General features: G+C 44.5%; 2 protein-coding genes across 17 annotated transcripts; one reads left to right on the top strand and one right to left on the bottom strand.

Moving 5' to 3' along the window:
- Window positions 1-1,049: 1,049 nt before the first annotated feature.
- On the bottom strand, window positions 1,050-14,084 carry APTX (aprataxin). 11 transcript variants are annotated; one of them, XM_075726806.1, is made up of 8 exons: window positions 14,065-14,084; window positions 11,300-11,436; window positions 10,306-10,352; window positions 7,495-7,824; window positions 5,922-5,981; window positions 2,895-3,121; window positions 1,946-2,049; window positions 1,052-1,645 (listed from the first exon to the last, which is right to left on the bottom strand). In XM_075726806.1, the coding sequence occupies exons 2-8, from the start codon at window positions 11,427-11,429 to the stop codon at window positions 1,491-1,493; spliced, it is 1,053 nt and encodes a 350-aa protein (XP_075582921.1). In that variant the 5' UTR covers window positions 11,430-11,436; window positions 14,065-14,084; the 3' UTR covers window positions 1,052-1,490. The 11 variants fall into 11 exon arrangements, with proteins under 11 accessions (XP_009480141.2, XP_075582921.1, XP_075582926.1 ...); XM_075726811.1 differs by lacking the exon at window positions 14,065-14,084 and adding an exon at window positions 12,664-12,710; XM_075726804.1 differs by lacking the exon at window positions 14,065-14,084 and adding an exon at window positions 12,170-12,203.
- DNAJA1 (DnaJ heat shock protein family (Hsp40) member A1) lies at window positions 13,050-21,564 on the top strand. Of its 6 annotated transcripts, none has more exons than XM_075726797.1 (8): window positions 13,050-13,251; window positions 13,399-13,614; window positions 14,806-14,910; window positions 15,010-15,237; window positions 16,648-16,762; window positions 18,771-18,886; window positions 19,454-19,554; window positions 20,279-21,564. In XM_075726797.1, exons 1-8 carry the CDS (start codon window positions 13,119-13,121, stop codon window positions 20,495-20,497), a joined length of 1,233 nt encoding a protein of 410 aa, XP_075582912.1. In that variant the 5' UTR covers window positions 13,050-13,118; the 3' UTR covers window positions 20,498-21,564. The 6 variants fall into 6 exon arrangements, with proteins under 6 accessions (XP_075582912.1, XP_075582911.1, XP_075582914.1 ...); XM_075726796.1 differs by having other exon boundaries at window positions 13,050-13,297; window positions 13,415-13,614; XM_009483542.2 differs by having other exon boundaries at window positions 13,051-13,250; window positions 13,437-13,614.
- The last annotated feature ends 3,844 nt before the right edge of the window (window positions 21,565-25,408 follow it).

The raw sequence follows: 25,408 nt of genomic DNA, 5'->3' as shown, positions 1-25,408 counted from the left end.
AAGACCACAGTTCTCCAGCATTTGCAACTGCTCTTGGTCCAAAATAGTTCCTGTTGCTAAGCATTAACACTACTTCGCCTCTGAGGCCAAGTAAAGCCCTAGTTTGGCTGTGTCAAGAGTGAATCCCTAGACTGGCTGTGCTTTTGTCATTGCTTTCTCTCTCTTTTTTTTTTAAAAGTTTTGCTTTCTAAATTAAGGTATATTATTACTAACATCAGCAAAAACTAAAGTGTGACTGGTGTTTGAAATTAAGCCACAGCCAACCCCTCACCCTTACTGTCCCCCATTTCCACTACAGGAATGTCTTTGTTCTTTTCCAGCAGCAACAGGTGACCACTTGCCCCATCAGAGTGTGTGTAGTAACACGCTGCTGCATGGGGGCATGGAAGAAGAGGACACCCTCTCCCCACAGAACACCTTACCGAGAGTTGCAAACAGCACTCTCCTTGTGTAACAAAACCTGTGTGTGCTCTTTTACTGAAAGCCATTTCACCCAGAGGGCATCTTACTTAACCAGTCAAAGCTGGGCTTAGAATGGAATTGAACCCTACAAATGAGTTCTGGACCCAGAAACAGATTTTCATTACTACTGCTCTGCTGCCTATCTAGGGGTTGACATCATGATGACAATCAAGTGATAGAGAGGCTCACCAAAATCCCAATGTGGAGAAACAGGGCAGCATTAAACAACGCAATTTCTGTATCAACCTCAACATATACAGCCAAGCAACTGCAAACCTTGATAGTTTATTGCTCTGGGGAGCAGTAAAGCTGGTCATTGTGATTTATACATGTATTTTTATATATCAATGATTAAATACATCCTTGTACATGAAAGAGGTGGGCCGCCCCTCTTAGAGCCCGAGCAGTGACTACCCTGGCACCCTGCTGAGGGGCAATGCCTGCTCCACAGCCAAGGGGAAGTTCAGCAGCACTGAAATCTTCCAGCCACGTTGTGGCACAGCGAAGTGGGGATGCTGTCGCTGATGCTCCTTCCCATACACTCTCAGTACATTCCTTGGACAGTTTTGCTGTCAGCCACAGCAGCCTCTGCAACATTATCACTTAAGAGAAACTTCACTGATAGGCAGAAGACATGAAGAGAAAGACCTCTAAACCATTGTTTGTTTCTTTCTGTTCCCAACAGAAACCTAGATCCAGGCTCAACGCCTCAGCTTCTGAATTAAAATAAATCCTTTCATCCAAACACAACACTTCTTCCAGACTTTGATTCACATACAGAATTGTGTGGCAGTACCACATCAAAGCTGCAAACACACCTTCAATTTCAGAAGTCACTTTATTTTATGTTGCTTTTTTTTTTTGTCTAAGCTATTACAAAGTTGGTATGCTGTTCTTTACAGGCTACTTCTTCCCACATTACATTTGTCATTCCAGTTAACAAAGAACATACATGTCCACTAACCCTTCAAGGTCTTTGCTGTACCCTGAAATCTGAAGACAGGGTGTAAGATGATTTTTTTGCAAAGTCATTTTGGCCAGTGTTTCCTGAGATGTTCCTTTAACTGTGGGATAGTGGACAGCTGTTGTTTGCAACAATGGCATCTGAGGGGCAATTTGAGAAGTTCAGAGACGTGATCTTTCACCATCACTTTTCCCTTGCTTCTTACCATCTCTATCACATCTGAAATAAAATAAGAGACAGGAGGTATTGGGACTACATAGCATCATGAAACACACGATGCTGCAGAATCTCTGTGCACTGCTTCATGCGCACAGCAGGTCATCACTGCATTCTAATTTAAACCACTCACAAAATTCAGTCGACTTTTACTTAGTGCTATTCTCCACTATCTGAAATTACATAAAACGTTTCACTTATTACAATAGAATTTATGGCTTACACATTTGTTTGGAAAAAAAGCCCAAAGTCAGAACCCGCAAGCAGGATTACATGTTATAAAATACCTTTTCTAATCATTACCTTGAGAGTTTAAGAAGTAGTCTGTCGTAAAAGAGTTCCAGTGCTTTTTGGTTTTCAGGGCCGGAGAATCAAAATCCTGGCTGATTACATGCAAATGTAGCTGACTGAAACACATGTATTATGTAGATAAGAGAGAAGAAGTATGTTAATGGTTGAAGTTCTTTTGTGGTGGTATCAGTTGCAAACATGATTCAGCAGAGTTGGGCTGCCAGTATTACAGGTCAGTCTTACTACATTTGACCCACAGTCCTGCAACAAAAGAACCCCAGTCTGTTCTGGAAGCGCCGTCTCATGCCAAGCGTTTCACTTAAAGAGTCAAGGTCACTAGTTTGCATATTCCACTGGCCCCTAACTACAGTCTATATTCCTGCTAGTTTCCAAAAAGGCAGAGACAGTGGTTTTAATACACCAAAGGTTTAACTCTTGTGAAGTACCTGAATGGGACTTGATCAGTGACTCAAAGCTTTGTCCAAGAACTGGAGAACAATTCAGGAACAGACTGCAGCACCCACAGGCATTTGGACACTGTAACATCTGGGCTTACTTAGGCACAAGATTTGAATCCTTGCTCAGTAGTAGGCAGGACTTGACAGGCTTAAGAGTCACTCTCTGATCCCAGATCGGTAGGGGGGATGCCCTGGCACCTGGCCACTGGCAGCACTGCCTCTTCTGCTGGGACTGGACCACAGGCGTACCATAGCCCTAGCTCCAGACCTCTGCTAGGGGAACCCAACAGGCATTTCCCACTGGACCCACGACACCTGCGTAGCCCACCGGCATGTACGCAGCAGTCTGTGCACAGGTGCACCAAAAGGACTTGGTCACCAAACTGTTTGTAGTAGGAGGGTAAGTTGTTCTTCAGCAATGGCAGATAACGTTACAGATTTAGCCCCAAATCTGTATAACCAGAAGAACAGGGTCTCTACCTGATGACTCATCTAGGTCTTACCTCATACTGGGGATAGCATGGTAACCCAGTCTGAACTCCAGACTCTCTCTGGCAGGGCACTGTTCAATCATTTTTTGCCCAACTGCATGCATATGTTCCAGGAGTTCAAGATGGTCCCTGCTGACTGACTTCAGGCTTGAAATGGGGTCCCATGGTAAGATAAGCCAGTGGTAACGTGCTTTGGGATATTTATCCTTGATGACTACAGTCTTTTCATCTTTGTAAACCTTGCAAAACAAGTAACAAGATTATTTACTGATTGAAAGTTAAATATCTTATTCCTATAAGCACTACATTTAGTGGATGTTGAGATGTTATCCGTCTGCACGTCGCACTGTGGTTGCAGAAGTCCCTAAGCACACGTGTGTGTCGCTAGTGCAACTGGGACTGCCAGAAAAAAAGCCAGGGAAGATTACTAGATGGGGAGAAATATCAAGCAGCAGAGCATTCCATTTCAAGGAATACTTCTGTTGGAACTAAGCTGGTCCAGGATACACACCCTCTTCCATACCATGCAGCAGGCAGCTACAGAGAGGTGTTCCAGCATCCCTCTTCATATACTTTAAGGAAAAAGCTTTTTATTCTTACATAGCAATATGTTAACTATTGCTAGAGATGGATATAAACTCTCTTGAAAATCACCTGGACCCAAGTCTGGTGAGGTCTAGGAAACTCTACTTCCACCAGGCTACATTCAAGCTTTGCAGTCACTGAAACAAAAATCATGGCACTGTGCTCAATATAAAGCATGTAGGAATGCACTAGACTGCCTCATCCTTCACAGATTTCTAGAGTGAAAAACAAGTCTCAGAGGTGCTACAAACAGTGCACTCAGAGCTGCAGACCTCCGCTGGCGTTACAGAGACAAAAATATTCAAGTCCAAGCTATTTCAGTTCATGCTACCCAATGTGCTACTTTGTAAGATCACTCACAGAAAGGAGAACAGCTTCCTGTCTATCATGCCCTTCTTCCCCTGTTTTCATTTTGTTCTGCCTTCTGAAACAATTTGATGCAGCTGATGAGAAAGAGTAGCAAAGCATTTGGAGAAGATGGGGGACAACCTGCCTCTGGGAATAAAAAATCTGTCAGGTTCCAAAGCAGAAACTGTGTACTGTGTCTCTGATCTCTTAGCAGTGCAAGTGTTGGTGAGAGCTGGATGATGTCTTTGTCATCTTTGCTAATTATTCTCATCTGTTTATACACAGAGCTGATCAGTCTTGCTCTACAAGAAGGAAGATTAAAATTTTATCAGCACACAAATTGTAGGACTGATTCTTTCAGCAGCAAGACTGATGCTGTCATACTTTTATATACAACAAGTGCCTGCATATGCAGCCTCTGGGAATGGGATCATCATCAGGTGTTTTCAGAAAAAAAGAAATATTGCCATTTATTTAATAATTGATTAAAAAGCCAAGATAGGAGTTCTGTTGTTTGTGTATTTAGTTCAGAACCACAACTCATAAAGCTAACACTAAGTCACAAATGTTAATTTGTGTTCTAACATTCAAAGAACAGTTTTAAAACCAGCCTATCTTTTGGGTCAAGACAGTGCTGTCTTTCATATAGCATTGTTAACTGCTATATAAAATTCTGCTTAAGGGATGAAGATTAAGCTTCATGTTTCAAAAGTAAGCAAGTAGTTCAATAGCTTTATCATTCCCCATAGAAAGACTCATTTGAAACCGCTGGCATTTCTAGGAGAATGGGCACCCAATTCTCCTACAACTCTACGCAGTTCAACACTTTACACTAGAAATGAAAAAAAAAAAAATAAAAAAAAAAAAAATCAAGAAATAGGGACCTTCTGATTAGTTATCAAGGAAATTATTTTCAGCCTGATCATCACCTGAAGGAGCCCAGTGAGGCTGTGGGATCTTCACCCTTGAAGGTCATCTCAACTCAAATGGACAAAGGCTAGGGCAATCACTCCGAGGGCAAGTGGTCAGACTGGGTGACCTCCAAAGGTCTTTTCCAACTGAAATTATTCAGTGATTTCAAGAACCAAGTATCACAGGTGTCTGTGATATCCATCCTCCTGAACACATACTCTTGCTGAGAAGTATAAACAGAAAAACACATCTCTAATGTTAAGATGGCCATGCAGCATCCAGCCAGCCAAAATCCAAGCTAAATGGACCCAAGCTTCAGGCCTTACTCTGCCAGACAGTGGAACATTGATGGAGAGCATTCTCCCTGTTTTGGAGTTGAACTAAAAAGCTTGTTTTTGAGAAAAGAGTTGTCTACGTATTTGCCATAAATTAAAAATAAAATTAAAGTAGGCTCTATACCTGGATAGGGAAGATGCTCTCGGGGCTCTCTCAGAATACAGTAACAAGAATGTGTGCATACACTGCAGCCACAAAAGCTGTTTGTCAGATTTCTGCATCCTGAGTCTGATCTCCCCAAAAGCAGGCAGCAGACAACAAAAAATGAGCTCAAGGAAAACCATTATGCAGCCACAGGGAAGCAGAGGGAGGGAAGTGCATCTGGAGCATCTGCAGAAGGCTGAAAGAAACCACCCAGGAAATTTCTGTTGGCACAAAGAAACCGGGTGGAGGAGGAGCCAGGAGTCACATCCTGTCAGCTGGCACAGAGGTGTTGCAGGTGAGTTTGCTAGAAACCGCAGAACTGCACCATGCTTGGAAACAAGGTAGTGCTGACTGCCAGAAAGCAGGAACCTCCACTACTTGCTCAGTTTCAAACCACACCCCCATTTTACTTGATTTCCCTGAGGAAACATAGCAACTGCGCTGCTCGCCTGCTCTCCCAACAACCTTTTTGAAATCTGATGGCCAAATTTGACAGTGTAGAGAGCTCGAAGATTATTAAGATAATGACATTCTGCAAAATCAGTAGAGACTCCCAAATTAATGCTACTACAGAGAGAGATGCAAGTGCAATTTGGCCCTTATGCAGTACTCCACTAGTTAATCACATCATTAAAGTAAACTGCAGAAGAAAGCAAGCTCATGTAACTTTGTTAAGACAGGAGCTACTGTAAAGTACAAGTGTACAGCTCTCACCTGCATTTTTGGATCTTGCATGGAGCTCTTTAGACCCTGACTCCAGTGTCCTAAATGTTCCTACAGCACAGAAGGAAAAAAATAATTTATAAAGGTAATTAAGATTCCAATTATATGTTTTAAAGCATTCAGTTCAGTACTTTCATTAGTATACAACAGTAAAATAACATCTGAATGACAGCTGAATTATTTCCTTTCTATAAATGCCAACACACCTGCTTCAACTACCCCCACAAAGCTACCTGTAACAAAATACTGTTAAGATTCAAAGTTAAGTCTTTCAAATGCTGAAAATTTAAAAACAGGGAGCTCTAGATCTGTTTGAATTTAATAATTTGCACGCACATGTTATGGCACAGTCCTTGATTAACACTGGTGACAGATTATTTTACTAAAAGACCCTCTGCTTCATGGATCATAAGGGCCAAATGAAGTACAAGGATCTCCATTAACTGTCCTATCGCATGCTGCTCTGCACAGAACAAAGAAGTGGTTGTGGTGTGCAGCCCTACTCTTAGATGTATTTATTTTTTGATATTGTGCAATGAGTGGCTTGTACAGAAAACAAGAAAGGCCCAGGAAGATCAAGCCAACACTAGCAGGTATCTCTTAAACTTGGTTATTGAATGCCTAATAGAAGGTGCCTCAAGTGCACTTTTTTCAGAACAGATGTTGTATCTGTTCAGATCACTTTACAGGCTTTATCAACAATGATCTTCATCATATTCTTATGGAGGAAGATGTTCAAACATTATTATAGTGCTGACAGAGAAACAGTGTGAATCATCTTGTCTCCCCACTCATACCACCACAAATCTGGCCCTAATATGACTAGCCTGAGTTCACAAATAACTGGTCAGCCCACCACAACCTGGGACTGAAATTTTGTCCTGAGGGGTTTCATTTCTGCACCTTTTCCTCCAGCAACTGCACTGTTATAGTTCCAGATGCACTAAGCAGTCTTTTATTTTGTCTGTGTCAGCAGGGTTAAAAACTCCTTTTCAAAAGATTTTGCCTGGTAACATTCATTAATGTAAACACGGTTCTACCATAAGGAATGACCAAAGCAAGAGGGGGAGGGAGGAAGGCAATTAAAAAAAACCAAAACCAAAAGAGGCTCAAGTTGTTCTATTCTCTGTGCATAAGCTTTCAGATAACCACTGCTCTATGAGACTTCATCTCAAGAGGCAGCACAGTATCCTTGTGTGACTCCAGCTAAACTGAGCTCATGTAGACTGTGTTTCTAGCACAAACTGCAGCAGGAAGTTTAGAGAAGAGTTTAGAAGAAGAAGCAGAGATTAAATCCTCACTCACTACAAGCAAGCCCCTTCACGCACACCCACTCCCCAGCTCAAGTTAGAATGGGTCCCAGGTAAGTTTCGCAGGACCTGGGTGATGTCAGGAGCAGAGTCATTGCCTCAGCACATGTCAGCTCACGTGTTCTGAATACTGTGAGGATCTGTGTTCACCTGAGATGCTTCCCCATCAGTAGTACCCACAAAACTAAAAGACCAAAACCCTGATGGACAAGACAACCCCAGAAGAAACAGCACAATAATACTAACACACTTGCCTTTTTGCTCGAAGTTCCTTCACATGCAGATACAGCAGTATTGCTCAGCTTAGGATTTGCAGAATTGCCTTGTGTATCTACCACCTCCATCTTCATTGTTTTTCTGGGCACAAGCTCTACATCATCATTCTCACAGGAGTCCTCACATGGCATCTTGTCAGTTTGTATTTTCTCTTCTGCTTCTGTAACAGTTTTATCTGACTCTTCAGTAAATTGCACCGTGTAGGGGTAAAGTTTATTCACAATATGCAGAACCTGGCCTGGCTTCATTTTCACCTCTTCACCCTTGCCAATATTCACGAGATCAACACTAGTTGGGTTGACTCCTATCTTTGGTAGGGACAAAAAGGAAAAAAAATAGCAAATGATGTTGTAACTGGAATCGCCAGCTACCACTCTGTTGTCCTGGAATATCACTACCCTGGAAAGCAAACGTGTTTTGTATTCACTGCACCACTTCCCCACACCGACCCGCTCTACAGGATCAGGGAAGTCCAACACAGGAGACACCTCTCTATGGCCCAGTCTTGCAACCGCAGCTGTCAGCACACAACCCACAGGGGCATGGTGTCACAGGGACCCGATGGTTCTGTAGCAGCTGGCTACAGAGCTACAACAAGACCTATGTCACACTTTGCTCAAAAAAATTAACAATCTATTAAACAACTGTTAAAACAATAACAGCCTTAGTAACAATTATTTCTGAAGAGTAACAGTAGTTTTAACAATTATTTCAGTCCAACCATCCCCAGAAATTTTCCTGGTTTCAAATTATTTTACTTTGTCTTTCTTCTGCCTTTGACTAGGTTTTGTTTTCTGTTTCTACTAAATGCTGTCCCATCAACACATTTGCCTTCAAATACACAAGCACACTCTCTGGCTCATCTCACTCTCTTCAAGAGAGAAAGGAGTTCAGACTCACAACCACTGGCTCACCAAGCACAGCCCACTACTAACACTTGCAACACACTCCCTCCTGCATAGGCAAAAAAAAAAAAAAAAAAAAAAAAAAAAAAAAAAAAAGGAAAAAAGTCCCTCTGAGCCCCGAGAAGTGTCCACTACACCACTACACAGGGATCAGCTCCTTGCTCCTGTCTTCTTCTTCCTCAAGCTGAATGCAATAACCCTTCTCAAGCCCAGAGAAGACTGTGTTCAAACACCGTGACAACACTGCCTGTTCCTTCGAGAGGCTAAGCCTCTCTGTCCACCTCAGCTTGTGCAAAGTATATACCAGCCTATCTGTATTTTAATGCTTTTATTTTCATTTTGCATCTTACACTTTCACAATACCAACTCTATTATTTATTCTGTTCTACCAGAAAATGAGGACAGCAAGGTCAAATTTTTACCTGCATCTCTCATTGCATCAGTTCACAGCTCTGTGCAACTCTCAGATAACTTTCCCCTCAAAACAGTGTTTTGAAGACTGAGAAGTTACCTGAAGTTTAGCTGATAATTGAAAAGCAATACATTTTCCTCTGTCTCCGGCATACCTGATAACACAAAGCGGTGTGGGCAACCTACAGTGACCGTTTGATAGATGGATTTTACCTGATCACAAGTGTGACCCTAGGGAAATCAGGAGTCTCCAACTTCAGCACAATGTTTTTGGTTAATGTTTATGCATGAAACAAGCTCTAGGAAACCATCTCTTCCCTGTGACTGATTGCTCTGTCACAGAATGTTTCTTTAGCTTTGTCACTGTGATACCTGCCTGCTTCACAACAGTACTGTGCCTCTCATCGCTTGGTATTCACTGCGATGAAGCACCCGCCTGATTCCAGCCAGGATCTCTTCTGTCTACAGCTCCACAGTTTCACTCAAGTCAAGTGCACTTCACAACCCCCGGCTCAATATGCTATCAAACAGCTGATCACTGGAACCTTGGAACCCCATGCCGCACACAAATCACCTGGGAAGCAACTCTAGAGCGGGCAGCGAAAACATGCTAGCACCCACTGTCAGAAAGTATTCCCAGCCCCGAAATTCCAGTAACACAGTATTCAAATTGTGGCTAAGGCTGCCTTCTGTGGAAAACTGTCCGAGAGATCTTTGCTGGATTCACCAGATACTGGTGGGGTCCCTGTGCTTACTGAGCTCTGGAGGCGTTTTGACAGAAGACATTACTCCTCAGTAGGCAGAACACGTTGACGTGTTGTCCACACACGCTGATGCTGTGGGCACCCATATCTGCTCCAGCACCTGAAGCCAGAGAATTTTCCTTTCATATTATCTCAGGGATCCTGGTCCTCATAAGTATGAGACAGTAGGCCTACATCAATCGAGTTAGTAAGATGAGAATGCCTTCAGTGCTGTCTCACATCCCAACCCTTCCCAGAGGTGATTACACCTTTGGCTCTAACAGCCATCGAAACAAAAACCTTCCACAACTGCCCGGTCCCATTAACACAAGAACCAATTTGACCTTAAATGAAGGGCTGCCTCAGCTTTAGAAATTTAAGGCTCAGGAGGCAGATCAGCAAGTTTAGGGGAAGAACTCCAAAATCTCCCAAATGTAGCGCCTGGAAGAACAGGTTGAGGATTCACAGCAGTGTTCGCTGATGCTGCAAGTCTGGCTGTCTGAGACCGGAGCATATCTGGAAGGAATACTGCAGTTTTTCCATTGAAGTATACCAAAACAACCACAGATCCCTTCCAAAGGCCACTCGCTGTGCTCTCCTTGGTCATAAAACAGCTTCAGGCCCTTCAGACCTAGTGATTAGAATCAACGCTTGCAGCATTTGTGGAGTTTAAGTACAACAACCATCCCAGTAAGTATCAGAAATACTGTACACCCATTTAAAAACATACCTGCTTAACTGTGACATACCCCTTGTTACAGTCTGCTTTTAACTGAACTGGAAAGAAAGAACAAAGTGTCACCAAACAGTGTAAATAAAAAGGCCAGAACTCTGCTGAACCACCCCTTGCAGAAAACACTCCTATATTTTAAGATCTGCTACCTTCTGAAGCTGATCTCTGTGAACGTACACAAAGAATACTTCTGCCTCATCCTCTGTTTCCAGGACCACAGGTAAAATGGAACCAACCCATACACTGAGTCACACCTGAGTATTTCACATCACGGATCAGCAAAATTACTTCAGAATAAAGGTGAAATCTGTGGAAGTCTTCTACATATTCTTGCTATTCTCACCAGCCCTTTGTGACAACAGAGCATGGAGCCGGACTGTGTCCAGAAGGAAGAAAGATAAGGCAGGGAAGATGTGAAAGGGAGTATTTTATAGATCACAGGTACATTTATATATTCTCCCAGCTCACCTATAAAATAACTAGTCATATTAAGTTGGTGTAAGACTAGGTAGATGAAGTGCCACTCACGAAGCAAGAGTGCAGGCAGTGGAGCATGACTGCGGGCCTTGGCACTCATGTTAAATGTCAATGCCTTTGTTTACGAAGGTTAACTTCCTGTTATTGTCTCCCCTGATTTTTTTAGGACCCAGAGATCATCATAAGTGCTTATAAAAAAAGCTTGATGACTTCAAGAACGAGGCAACACTATAGACCATGCAGAGAAAGGAGACCACAAGTTGGTGACTGCAGAAGCAAGCCTAAGGAGAGCATGCTTAGATTTCAAGAAAAAATTGTGATTTGGACCATTTAGGTCCTGCTCAAAGGAGGCTTATGAATTAGGCCAAAATATTGGTCCATTAGCTTCACTGTAATTTAACCAAACAGAAGAGTGATGTTTATTGACAAACATGAGTGCTGTACTTGAGTCTCACACTCTTCACAAATTTGGTTGTTGCTGCATGTAGAAAGCAGGATTTGAGCTAAACCTTACCTTGCTGCCGTGAACACTTTTTATCCGTTATCCCAGTCTCTGGGCCACGCCCAATTACCACTGCTTCCAAGTGTGGCAGTTTCATTCGCTGACTGCATTTCTCTTTCCCCAAGAGCCAGCACACACGCATCACTGTGCTATAGAGCAAAACAAACAGCATGTTACTAACACACAGCTTCCTGATGGGTCACCTTCCTAGGGAACAGGGTCCAGGAGATTCCACTGCCAGCCCATTCATTAGCTGAGTCACTTCTGCTCACTGCATTCATGTTTCTGAAATTCAAGGCAAAGCACAGCATTAACACTAGCACAATCTAAGAGCAAGTTGCTGTTGAAAGGCCAATACCATTTTTCTTCCTTCTATATCACCATTCTCATATCCACGGATCATATATAGGAAAAAATCAATTGGATCAACAGTTTCATCTGACAGAAAAGCCTACACACAAAAAAAGTGATTTGTTTCCCACTGAATCGGAATTGATCTGAGAGATTACCTTACCCACCAAAAAAAAAAGTGGTAGAAGACAGAGAAGGCAGAGAAAGGGATAGCTTCATCTGGCAACAGTCTGCTGATGGACCACACTACGAAATCAGACCCTGAAGTTTACACCAGTTTGACCCTGGACGTCAAAGATCCCGCACCATCCCCCCTGCCTAGTGCTTGGCGCTAAGCACTCCTCCTCCTACTTTGTGGTGAGCTTATCCCGGTGGAAAGCAACCCTCCGTCCCCAGTGCAACCTCCACACTGTCACACACTCAAAAACGTGCAGTTAGGCCCAACCAGCTGCACCTCCCGTCGGCCTGCTGCTCAGGACGGGTGCCCTCCACCGCTCACTGCACACCCCGCCTCAGGGCGCCGCTTTATACCCTCGAAGCCCTGCCAGCCGGGCGGCGGCCTGGCACACGGCAACGACCGCCAGCACCACACAGCCGATGCAGACGCGAGGGGAGCCGCCGCGGACGACCGGGAGCACCCCAGCCCCACCAGACCCCCTCCTGCCGCCGCCGCACGACCGCAGCCACCGGCCCGCAGCGCCGCCGGCCTGCAGGGGAGCCGGGCCCCATCCCCATAGCAACGCCGGGCTCCACCCTACAGCCAGCCCAGCCAATCGGCTGCTGCAGCGCAGCCCCCACGTGACCAGAATGCGGGCGCGGCGCGTGGGCCCGCGCAGCCGCACTGAGCCCGCGCGCTCCGGGGCGGGAGCCAGGGCCCGGCGCAGGCGCGGTGGGGTGGCGCGGCGCGGCGAGCCGGGCCGCCACCAGGCCTGTGCGGTAACCCCGCCCCGGCGCTGCCAGACCCGCGGCGAGGGGGCGGTGCGGAGCGGGGCCGGAAAGGTGGCGGATGGGGTGCTGCTGCGTACCCGCCTATAGCTCGGTGCCTTCCCGCACGGAACGGCCCAACGCTGGGCGGGGGTAGGGCCTACGCGATACGCAGGTGTACAGCGAGAGCGGCAGCTGCTGCTCCGCGGCACGCAGGCGGCGCGGCCGCAGTCGCCGCTGGCCGACCAGGCGCCCGCCGCCCGCCCGGAGCATGCGCAGTGTGGTGCGCGGCCGGTGCACGCCGGGAGTGGCGGCGGCGGCGGGCGAGGGGCGGCGCTGATTGGCCAGCCGCCTTCTGCCTCCCACCCCTATTGGCTGCCCGCCCTCCAAAGCCCGGCGGCCGGTGGGGCGGGACTTCCGGGGCGGGGCGGTTCCGGCTCAAAAGCGCCCGGATGCGGGACCGGCTCGGAACTTTCCAGAAAAGTCGGGATCGGCGCTGGGCGAGGAGCCGCCGCGGGGTGCGGGATCGCCCGCTGCTCAGGGGCCGCCCTCCGCCATGGTGAAGGAGACTACGTACTACGATGTGCTGGGCGTGAAGCCCAACGCCTCCGCCGAGGAGCTGAAGAAGGCCTACCGAAAACTAGCGCTCAAGTACCACCCTGACAAGAACCCCAATGAGGGCGAGAAGGTCGGCGGCGGGACGAGACGGGGCTGGGGGGCCGGCTGTCCTCGGGGGTGCTGACATGGAGGGCGAGGGGAGCTGCTGGGAGGGTTTGGCGGGAGTGGGAGGGTGGCCGGGGGCGGGGGGCCCGCCGTCGTGCCGTTTGCGGTTTCAAGGCCCGGGTGTCTGAGGCACGATGTATGTCTCCCGCAGTTTAAGCAGATTTCCCAAGCTTACGAAGTACTGTCAGACCCAAAGAAGAGGGACCTGTATGACAAAGGAGGCGAGCAGGCCATCAAAGAGGGTGGCTCTGGTGGTGGTTTCGGGTCACCCATGGACATATTCGATATGTTCTTTGGCGGCGGTGGGAGGATGCAGAGAGAGAGACGAGGTAACGTGCCATGTGCCGACACTTTCCCGGACTTTACAGCGTGATCTCTGTGGTAGAGAGGATCAAAGTCTCTGAGGAGAATGCCGTAGGTGTAAGACTTTGAATAGCGTTAAAGTGAAGCTGCGGGCTTGATCTCAAAATCGGAGAGAACATGTCCCTAGCCCATAACACTTGAAACGGCCGGGGAGGGCATTTGGTTCATAGGGTGGTAGTTTGGTCTCTTGTGCATTGTCTCATGTTAATAGCTAATGAGATTTCATGTTTGGAAAGCCTCTAGCTGAGCATAAGCCCAGCTGCTAATAGGCTGAATAGGAAATGGAACAGTAGCATACCTTTAAATGATTTTTTAACTAAGCTACTACAAGTGTAGTGTCTAAATGTGAATTTGGTCTTTAATGGCGAGTAACTATATCTAAATAAAATAGCCAAATAAAATTCAGTCTGTGAAACCTTTTTGTTCTCCTGTGCTGTTCAATGGAGGTGAGTTGAAGGTGCAGTAAAAGGTTGTGCAGAAATTCAAGTCCAGATTAATCACACTGGGAAAGACTGTGATGTTAATTAAACTGGTTAAGAGTAGCACCAACCCCGTTGCTTCTTAGTGCAGACCTGGTGACAAAGGGAAGAAAAAAAGGTTTGTATTAAAATGTTAGTGTTGTTTCAAAGTATTCTAGTAAGCCAGAACTTGGTATCCTTCACAAAATGAAGCCTGCAGTAGCTAAAGTTCTAATTAATTCCTGAGTGTAAAAGTTTAAATACTAAATTCAGTTTCCAGAACGTCCCTTGGTGAGAGGAAGAAAGTACCCTGCAGACTCTAGACAGCGGCTTTCCACCTCCTTGTAGGAGACACATTCAGTCACTTTGTCAAAACTGAAGTCTTGTATTATAAAACTTAAACATTTAAGGTTCTACATGTTTTGTTTCTGTTACTGTTTGTGCTTTCACAGAGGAGTCTCTGGTTTATTCTGAGAGAGAAGCGTTCCTGACAAAGCCATTAGAATTGTTACCTAATTTGACATCAGATAGGAAGGGGCTATTGACTAATACCAGCAGAACAAGATAAAGCTATATTAAGACGGGATGTTAAAGCTTATAGACTTGGTTTATTGTGACTTGAGCGTAGTGCCATGCAAGTTTACTGTTACTTGGAGACCAAACTTTCAAACTGGAGTAAATATCTGTTTTCTTTTACAGGCAAAAATGTGGTTCATCAGTTGTCAGTAAGTTTAGAAGATATGTACAATGGCGCGACGAGGAAACTTGCGCTGCAGAAGAATGTTATCTGTGACAAATGTGAAGGTAACTGAAACTGAAACTAAACACAGGTTGCTTCTAAAGCTTTCAGGTGTTTTTTCTGGTGGCGTGTAACCATCCATCTCCAATTTTCATTCTCCTCAGGTCGTGGTGGTAAGAAAGGTGCAGTAGAATGCTGTCCTAATTGCAGAGGAACAGGCATGCAGATCAGAATTCACCAGATTGGGCCAGGAATGGTGCAACAAATCCAGTCCGTGTGTATGGAGTGTCAGGGGCATGGCGAGCGTATCAGCCCCAAGGACCGGTGTAAGAGCTGCACTGGCAGAAAAATTGTTAGAGAGAAGAAGATACTAGAAGTTCACATTGACAAAGGTGAGGTGTCTTACTAAGATGAAGTATTGAACTCAGATGCACTGACTGACTTTGCAGCACTAAAACAGAAGCTTTAGCAAATGCATGGTGTTGATTTGGTGAGTAACGCTGCTGAATACATGTACAGTAAAATTGCCTGTTGCTGCCTTTAAAAAGTAGGAAACTTGTTTTTAGGGAAGGTTGATTACTTCTATGTTTGCCTCTAATACCTGTGCACATAACTTAAGAATGAATTCTGAAACCTACAGTATTGTAAGCGGTTAATTATTTTTGAGCAACCTCATAGGCTCAAGTCTTGATCAGGTAGCTGAACTGATTAAAATGAAACTCACCAATGGTTGGCTCAGCTTGCCTAATGAATTTTCCCTGCCTGTAGGGAAACCCCGCAGACTCCGATCACTTCTACTGTGTTTCAGTGTGAAGGGGAACCAGGTCTGCTATAGTAATAGGGTGCAGAGACAGTGCTAAGCCTCTCATGCTTAGAACTCTGTTTGCTACGCAACCCTGACAGTGCTGCTCAGCGCAGGTACTCTTCGCCTGGCAAAATGCAACTCAATGCACAAACCCTCACGGTGATGGGAAAGCATGGCAGCGTTGAGTGACAAATGTGTCTCTTGAGGAGGCTGCTCAAAAGCTGGTGGGAGAAGTCTCTGGAGTAGCGCAGCTTGTAAGATCAAGCAAGCTGACAAGCACATGGCTTCTACAGACTTGAAACTGTTGTATGTGTAAGCATACTTTATGCAATGCCTGGATTTGTTTTTAACAGGGAAAATCCTACAGTAACATTGAATATGAGGGTCAGTAGGGGTATATTACTGACATTTCAAACAGGGAAGTCGCTGAGAAGAGTTTCTTCTTCCTTATAGAAAAATAGACTGTGAGCTAACATGAGGCAGTTAGAATTTATGGTAGAGAGACTTTTGTGGGGGTGAAATGTGTTTCTTACGTGATGGTTGCAGTCCTAGGGACAGTGCTTCTTGCACTCAGCAGGCACTGAGATCATGTTTCATAAGTAGTTCTGCCACATATATTTATAAAACTGAAGAAGCTGATTGGTCACTTGCTCTCAAAATGTATTTTGTATGCAGTGTTTCTCTTTTTTCTTAGTAGTGCTTGCCCATATAGTGAAAGCTGTTTTGATAATGTTTTCCTTAAGGACTTTATCTTGGCAGGTGGCTGTTTTGCCCTACAGTTAAGCTTAGTGATCTTCAGACAGTTCAGGTTGGCACCACTAAAACCTGTTGGACATGTGAGTGGATTAAAAAAAAAGTTATGAATGCTTCAAGGGAAGGTCATGGTGTTCTAATTTAAAGATCCAGAGATCTGCTGCTACCAGTTTGTGCCTATAAGAATATTTCTTACTGCTGCCTTTCACTTAAAAAGATGAAAAATGTTTGTTTCCTGCAATAGGAATGAAGGATGGTCAGAAAATAACATTCCATGGTGAAGGGGACCAAGAGCCAGGACTAGAGCCAGGGGACATTATTATTGTCTTGGATCAAAAAGACCACTCTGTATTTACAAGGTAAAAACTCTGGAAATCCTTTGTGTTAACTCCGAGGTTGCTTGTCCACATGCTTCCTTGGTTACCACTCACCTTTTATCTACTGGAAATACTAGTAGAGAGGATCATGTGCCTAGAACTCACCTGTGAGTTTGGGTGGCCAAAGGAGCACCAAGGTGTGTGGGAATCCTGGTACAACTAGTCACAGCCACTTGTGGTCTAGTAGCACAAGGTATTCTTGTGTGAGCATTGGCAGTGGAAGGGGATGGAAGGCAAACAAAACTAGTTACAGTTATTAGGAGTTTACAGACCTTGAGTTTTAAGAACTCTTAAAATATTAAAATACTGAGATTTGTTTAATAAATGTGGATATTTGTGATTATTTTCTTGCTCTTTCTGGGATAGTATTCCATCACTTACCTCAGAAAATTACCATTTAGTGCAGGCAGTTGTTCATTGCTCACCTGGCTTCAAGGCACAGAAAACTTCTAGTGTGTTCACTTTTCCTCAGGGATCTTATTTATGACAAACTTACTGACTATAGCATGCGTCCTTCTGACCGGAGGTGGTTTCCCACACATCATTTCCTGCCTCAGTGCACTGGGCAGGGTAATCGGTCCTGTCTGTTCTTTCTTGCGAAAGCAGAAGTGACTCAAGAGCATTGACCATGTCTCAAGTATTTCATGTTACCAGACAGTACTGTTTGGTGTTGCAAGCCTCCTTGTTTCAGGTTACTGCTTGTGAAATGAGTCTGTCCAGTACATTTTGGTCCAGTTAAAAGCAACACTGATCATATTGCAGAAACGTCGTATCTCACTGCTTCTGTTCAGAGCAGTAACAAGGGAATCGGTGGATTTAGAGAAAGCATTTGTCTCAACACCAACCATTGACATTGTACTTGTAAATAGGAACGGTGAGTCAACAGTTCTTGGGAAACCTGCAGCTGGCCTGCCTGACCGTCCTGTATGGTGCTGAGCTCTGGAAGTTGGTGCCAGAACTCTGTGCCAAAGAACACTGAGCTCACAGGTTAAAAATCAGTTCTGTTTGCTTCGGATAAGCTTACTCAGTTGATTTTTCTTAACTTTCAGTGAAACTAGATACTGAGTCAGCTATGCCAAACGGACAGTCTGGGCCAAACTCTTTGCCCGGTTACCTGGGACTTGAAGCCACAACTCTGCTGGCTTAATTTTGTCCGTATTTCTGCCCACTGCATTTGGTTCTAGTGTCCTTAGATAACCCTTGATATTGCTGGTCTTGCGGGGTTATCCTGAGGTCATGCTGCTTCTGGAACAAGTGGAATGTTCCCCTTCTCCTGTCAAGAGTCTAAAATTAACTTTGGGCAAGGCTCCGTCCAGAGACCTTTAAAATAGGATGAGTAAAATAACTAAGTTCTTTGACTAGGCTGGAGGATTTTGTAGCCCTTGAACCTGCAGTGCCTGCAAGACATCACTAGTGCTGCCATACTGAAGTCAGAATAGGCAACTAAAACAATTACATTATCTTCCATATACTTCTTGGTGCTTTCTAGAAGGTACTTTCATCATAACCCAGAGTGGCCATCACCTGTTCAAATTTCCCTAGTACCAGATGTTCAGAAAGCAAGCGTAACAGAGTAATTGTAGAGCTAGCTGATCCACTTAAGAAAGTATTAATCTACATAAAGGAAGGAAGGGATTAATTGTTCCAGTTGCAGTGTTTAGGAGGCTGAGAGATGACTTCTTCCTAGAATTGGTAAGAAGCAGTGAAGTGAAACTGAATGCAGTTGAGCTTTGCTGTATTTATTTGTTTTCAATAAATACTTGTACACTTTGGATAGTTAGATTTGATCAGTAATGGCTCTCAGCATGGGTATCATTCCTGCAATTGCTGGCTTGAGGTGCTGCATCACTATTCAATATTCTTTATTTAATTGCGTGGGCTTCTATTGAAATTACAGCTTAATTGTCATTACCAAGTTAAGTAATGAAGTTGGGTATGATGCTTTTACTGCTTCTCCCTCTCTGACTGTTTTTGATTGGTTCTACCGTAGACGAGATGAAGACCTTCTTATGTCTATGGATATTCAACTGGTTGAAGCACTATGTGGCTTTCAAAAGCCTATCACAACGCTGGATAATAGAACTATCATTATTACCTCCCATCCTGGTAAGAGTTAAGTTTGCTTTCTGCTAAAAATCCAAGCATACAGTGAATGTAAGCTGGAAGTTTAAAGGAACAGAAGCATCCCATCTTGACGTACAAGGGATGTGTGCTGGTATCAAGCTTTTTTCCCTAGTCTTTGCAGTGCAAATCTTTAAATGAAAAAGAATTTTTGGATAGCAGTCAGCAGTAACTTTCTCTTTGCGTGATATAGTAACAGACCTTACCTCATGGACATACTTGTATCCTGAGGATACCTCATGAGAATTGAAGGCCTTGGGTCTCTGAAAACCACTTTTTCAGCCTTGGAACTGATGGAGCACTTAATAAATTTGTAAGTATGCTTCCTTTGGGAAGCATAACAAGGTTACAGAAATGTAATGTAGATGTCAACCTGCTTTCCTGTGCAGAAGTTGCCAGGCAGTAAGTCCCTATTAGACTGCTATATATCGGTGTAGCTGTCTAACCACAATGTAGAAGGTTACATAAACATTGAAGGGAGTTAAAACTAAAGCTGCTTCTGTTGGCTGCATGGATCCCTTCCTCTTTTTTTTTTTGTTTTTGTTTTTTTAGGCCAGGTTGTCAAGCATGGTGCTATTAAGTGTGTGTTGAATGAAGGTATGCCAATTTATCGCAGACCATATGAAAAAGGACGTCTGATCATAGAATTCAGGGTAAGTGGATCAACTCAGTTCCATGGCATAGTTCAGCACTGTCCAAAATCTAAGCTCTAAGCATTACCTCAATCGGAAGAGATAGCAATTATCGGATGTCCTGGTTTGGTGTTTGTTTTTGACAATGGCGAGAACGTGTAATCCATCAAACAGAATTACAGTTCAGAACAAAGAGAAGACTTCCAGAACACTGTGTGCTGAACATATGTTAAGTACCAGAAGAATTTCTTCAGATACCTTGTGAATTTCCATTTGCTTGGCATGTTCTTTAGCTTTTATCATCCTGCAGGAAGGATGGATTAGTAGCTTCCCCTGTGCTGGTGCAGAGGAGTAGGCTGGAAAACGCTGATTTCTTCTCTGGAGAGAAGTTAATGCTGGGAGCTGTGGCAGCAGGCGCTCTCTGCTACGGGTTTAGAGGAGATTCAACCATATTTCCAATGTTGATATATCCTGTACTTTGCTTCTAGGGTGATTCCAGAGGGCAGTCTGAGGCAGAAGAAATCTTGGATAAGACTTGGTTAAGTTGCCAGCGTTAGAAGCTAACTTACTGCAGGCATTAAAAAAATAGCCTAGTGACTTAGGGTTTGGGTTGGGTTTTTTTTAAGCACTGGGTTTAAGTAATCTGTAATGATAAAGCTGGTTTTGGCAGATACTTGACCTGTAGTGGGGTGGAAAAAGGCAAATTCAGGCAGACTTGAGTAACCCCAGTTCTTGATGATTTCAGGTGAACTTCCCAGAGAGTGGCTTCCTCTCCTCAGATAAGCTGTCTTTACTTGAAAAACTGCTACCTACAAGGCAGGAAATAGAAGAAACTGAGGAAATGGAACAAGTGGATTTAGTGGACTTTGATCCGTCTCAAAAAAGAAAACACCACTATAATGGAGAAGTCTATGAAGATGATGAGCATCACCCTAGAGGCGGTGTTCAATGTCAGACATCATAAACGGGCCAGTGAATAACTTGTGATGCTTGTTTTGTATGCATTAGTGGATGAGTGAAGGACTACAAACAGTTCACCCTCACTTCCTGCTATTTGTTGTTCTATCAGCCATAGTTGTTTCTAAAAGCATAAAGAAATAAACTAAGTAATTAAACTGACTTTGCAATTTGTATAAAGGATGCAAGCTCAAGTGAAGTTGATTGCACTTCACCCCTGCCTCTTGATCAAAAAGACTCCCTTACCTGCTTGTCTTTTATTCCAAGCCTTGTAATTCCTGTATGTGTGCAGTTGCCCAGGCTTAGACTAAGATTCTGTGGTGTTCTTTTTAGGAATTCTAGATCTTATACTCTGTTAATAAAGTATGCACAAGTACTTATAATTCATGGTAAGATATAGTTAAGTTTTGTACCAGATAGGATAACATGTTAATGTTTTGGGCTTGTACTGGTGTTTGTCAAATAGGGACCGGCTCTAATGCAACCACACATGTGATGCTGATGAGGATGTGGTCAGTCTTCACAGGCCTGTTAAAGTCATGTGACCCACAAGCTCTCTGAAGCTACTGCACTTAAGGTTAAATGGTCCCTTCCTCTGCCAGCTATGGTCCTGACCCTGGTGCTAGATGTGAAGCTTGCTTTGATTTCATCGCTGACTGCCGTTTGGCTGCTGCCCTGCACCACACTACGTATAGAAACAGTGGTTGCTTGGCTACTGCAGGTGCTTCCTTCGCTACCGTGCATGAGTAAAAACCTCCAGGCTTTATCACCACACTTGCAGTTTGGAATCTTTCAGCCTGCTGGCATGCGAAGCTTGACTTCTCCACCTTGATTACTGAAATCAAGTAATCTGATACCCCTTGATGTGTCACGAAAAGCAGTACCAGCCCTGCTGGTGGGCATACGTGAGCCTGCAGAGGAGAGAAACTTGCTGCCAGTGAATACAACCAATGCATCTAGGATGTTCTGAAATTAATGTATTGTGCGCATTATTTTAAGCTGACTCTTGAAAATTCTGTATGAATGTTCTAATTATTGTAGATGAAGCGTTTCCAATATAATTACAAAATTGTTCATTGCCTCTTTTCTTAGACCAGATGTTGGTTTAAAGACACCACCCACTTCTTTTTAGACAGCTATTCACATAAGAGTCTTAGCAAAAAACTTCTTTCAGAAAATATGCTGAGAAGATGGGTCTAGATTTAACCTCTGGGATAGTAGTTTAGTCTTGTTCTGCCATCTGTCTTGGGACAGAGCTTATGCTTTTCATACTGCTTTGAAGCAGAATTGTCACAAAGAGAACTTGGATTTTTCCTTCCTGGAAATATCTGCTACATGACAGTATGCGTGTTGTAACTTGAATATCTGGAAAACGTTAGTCTTGGAAAACATCTCTAGCTCTTGTAAGTGGTGTAGGTTTCATTGTATAAAGACAGCTGGTACCATGGCTTTTGTACCTCAAATGTAGTTCCCTTTCAGGTACCTACAGAATAGCGATCCCCTGCATGTTTCACCTACTTTTTTTTTTTTTTTTTTTTTTCCTTTGTCTCAGGAGGAATGAAATTCTGCAGGCAAAGTGTCTTTCCAAGTTCCACTTGAGTGAGCTCATCAGTAAGCTGTACGAATGTGACCAGCAGGAGCTTTTGCTCTATTGGTAGGACAGTTTGGCTGAGTCAAGGGGAGGAACATAAAGTAATCTTACTGCTGGCTAGGGTTGAGACTCCTGCACAGCTGTCTTGAGACTAAGCAGCACTAAAATACACTACTTGTTCTCAGTTCAGTAAGCACCCTTGTTTCTTTTTCCCCCTAACCACTGGATCAAAACAGCTAGGGCAAGCCAAGCTCAGTGCAGTGCCTTGAGGATGACAACAGGATATTATTTTGCTCCAGATGACTGTATTATATAAAATGGTATTCCATAGTCTGTTTTTTTCCCAGGGACGCTTCAGTTTTCCTTTCACCACACCTATAGCTGCATCAACACAAGTTGACTTAATGTTTCTGTTCTTGACTTACTCGCAAGTCCATGGTGGCCAATTCTACTTTGCACTTGATGACACCATGGCTAGCATTAAGAATGGGCCAGGGCTAGCTTCCAGGAGGGTGGCTGACCAGAGGCCTCAGCAGAGCAGCCCAGAGAAAGCTGCTACTACTAATGCAGGAAGGGCAGCAGAAATGCCAACAGTTTAGCATCCTGCTTTGAAATGAGCTAGCGACTGACATAAAAGCTACGTCCCAAAGAAAGACACTGGCGGCAGTAGAGTAAGCTTTCAGCAAAAAGCACTAGCAAATGAAGGCAAGGGCTGGCAAGATGGATACCCAGCCCTTAGACCTTCAAGCAGGATATTGAGTACAATGTATGGCCTCTTCCCAAGCTTCTTGGTTCTCCCATGATATTCCGGGTATTATACAGCTACATGTAGCATCATAAAGCAAAACACGCTCTGTGCCACTGAAAAATGAAGACAGACAATTTTTTCTGACTTCTTGTTGCTGTGTGTGGGATACTGTTTCCCATTTCGGGGAATGAACTGTATGGACAGCTGTAAAAATTGAAGATACAGTGGCACAAAAGAGCTGCTTCCGTAACTACCAGCATAGTAGCCCAACCTATCATAACCTGAGTTGACATTTGCAATTACTTCCAGTGTTTCAGTTTCAACAAAACCAAATTCATATCATCAGGCTTACAGTCTAGTCTATTACAATGATTCCACTGCATGCCAGGCACATAGGAATTGTTTTTTCCCCAGAAATCTAGCAGCCCCACTATTCCATGGGTTTGCTGTGAAACTGGGAACGCCCACTGCAGACTCAATGGAGAGCCTGCTCTCATTTTTGCTTCTGCCTGTAAGACTTCAGGGCCCTAACTGTCCTTTCTTCGTTGTGCTTTGTCTACCTGCTACCCAGCAGCAGTGCAAGAAGTTTGCTTAGCCCAGGGGGGTAAACTCAATGATCCCAAATCTGCTTTGAACTTGCAGTGTGACACAGGGTCAAGCAAGCAAGCAAGCAAGCAACTTGCCCTATGACTTTTTCAGTAGCAACTTCATCTAGGAAGACATGCTCTTGCTTCCATTTGTAGCAACTTCATCTAGGAAGACATGTTCCTGCTTCCATTTGTGATTGGTGCTCAAAACATTAGTAAGGCACACTGAGAGAATCAAGGTTTGATTTAAGCCATCCTTTTCCAAAACCACAGATAAATGCCAGGTTCCATGTTTTCTTAGGAGGTACGATGAGCACTATTATAGCGCCCAAAGAATGGGGGTCTTCAACCACCCTGATATCTGCTAGCAGGACAACACAGCAGGGCATAATCAATCTAGAACGTTCCCGGAGTGCATCAGTGAGAACTTCCTGATCCAAGTGATAGAGGAGCCAACGAGGAGAGGAGCTCTGCCTGACCTTGTACTCACCAACAAGGGACTTGTTGGGACTGTGAAGGACAAAGGCAGCCTTGGCTGCAGTGACCATGAGATGGTAGAGTTCAGGATCCTGAGAGGAAGGAGGAGAGTAAAAAGCAAGCTCTCAACCCTGGACTTCAGGAGAGCAGACTTTGACCTCTTCAGAGATCTGCTTGGAAGAGTCCCATGGGATAAGGCTCTGGAGGGAAGAGGGGCCCAAGAAAGCTGGTTAATATTCAAGCACCACCCCCTCCAGGTTCAAGAGCAGTCCATCCCAGTAAATAGGAAGTCAGGCAAAAATGCCAGGAGGTCTGTGTGGATGAACAAGGAACTCCTGGCCAAACTCAAATACAAAAAAGAAGTATCCAGAGGGTGTAACCAAGGATGAGTATCCTGGGAGGAACACAAAGACATTGTCTGAGCATCAGGGATGACATTATAAAAGCTAAAGCCCAGCTGGAGTTGAATCTCACCAAGGATGTCAAAGACAACAAGAAGGGCTTCTATAAGTACATAGTCAACAAAAGAAAGGCTAGGGAAAATGTGGGTGCATTGCTGAATGAGACAGGGGACCTGGTTACACAGGACATGGAAAAGGCTTAATGCCTTCTTTGCCTCAGTCTTTCTAGCAACAGTGGCATTCAGGAATCCCATGTCCCAGAGACCAGGGGAAAATGTGGAGCAAGGAGGATATACCCTTGGCGGAAGAGGATCGAGTCAGGGAATACTTAAGCAAACTGGACATATGTAAGTCCATGGGCCCTGATGGGATGAGCCCACAAGTGCTGTGGGAGCTGGCAGATGTCATTGCGAGGCCACTCTTGATAATCTTTGATCTATCACAGTGATTGGGGGAAGTGCCCAAAGACTGGAGGAAAGGAAATGTCACTTCTGTCTTCAAGAAGGGCAAGAAAGAGGATCCAGGGAACTAAAGGCCTGTCAGCCTCACCTTGATACCTAGGAAGGTGATGGAGCAGATAAACCTGGAAACCATTTCCAGGCACATCAACAAGAAAATCATCAGTCATAGTCAGCATGGCTTCACCAAGGGGAAGTCATGCTTGACCAACTTGATAAATTTCTATGATTAAATGACTGGCCTGGTAGATGAGGGGAGAGCAGTGGATATTGTCTAGCTAGACTTCAGTAAAGCCTTTGACAGTGTCTCCCATAAGATCCCCACAGGGAAGCTGTTGATGTGTGAGCTGGACGAACAGACAGTGAGGTAGACTAAAAACTGCCTGAATGGGCAGGCCCAGAGGGTTGTGATCAGTGGCACCAAGTCCAGTTGGAGGCCAGTGACTAGCAGTGTACCTGAGAGGTCAGTACTGGTTCCAGTCCTGTTAATCATCTCCAGTAATGATCTGGATGATGGGCCAGAGTGTACCCTCAGCGAGCTTGCAGATGACACAAAACTGGGAGATGTAGCTGGTACAAGAGAGGGTTGTGCTGCCACCCAGAAGGGACCTGGACAAGCTGAAGAAACAGGTTGACAGGAACTTCATGAAGTTCAA

This window comes from Pelecanus crispus, chromosome Z (assembly GCF_030463565.1).
Source record: "Pelecanus crispus isolate bPelCri1 chromosome Z, bPelCri1.pri, whole genome shotgun sequence".
Taxonomy (NCBI): domain Eukaryota; kingdom Metazoa; phylum Chordata; class Aves; order Pelecaniformes; family Pelecanidae; genus Pelecanus; species Pelecanus crispus.
The sequence above is the reverse complement of the archived record's forward strand: the minus strand, read 5'-3'. Positions and strand labels throughout refer to the sequence as shown.

Bases quoted from the DNA above. Each gene is read 5' to 3' on its own strand.
- APTX (XM_075726802.1), bottom strand. From the start codon at position 11,459: ATGCTGTTTGTTTTGCTCTATAGCACAGTGATGCGTGTGTGCTGGCTC. The intron at 7,825-10,305 runs GTATGTTTTTAA...TCCCTACCAAAG, and splicing joins GGTATGTCACAGTTAAGCAG to ATAGGAGTCAACCCAACTAG. The intron at 5,982-7,488 runs GTGTTAGTATTA...TCTGTGCTGTAG, and splicing joins CTTCGAGCAAAAAGGCAAGT to GAACATTTAGGACACTGGAG.
- DNAJA1 (XM_075726796.1), top strand. From the start codon at position 13,119: ATGGTGAAGGAGACTACGTACTACGATGTGCTGGGCGTGAAGCCCAAC. The intron at 15,238-16,647 runs GTGAGGTGTCTT...TTCCTGCAATAG, and splicing joins AGAAGTTCACATTGACAAAG to GAATGAAGGATGGTCAGAAA. The intron at 19,555-20,278 runs GTAAGTGGATCA...TGATGATTTCAG, and splicing joins GTCTGATCATAGAATTCAGG to GTGAACTTCCCAGAGAGTGG.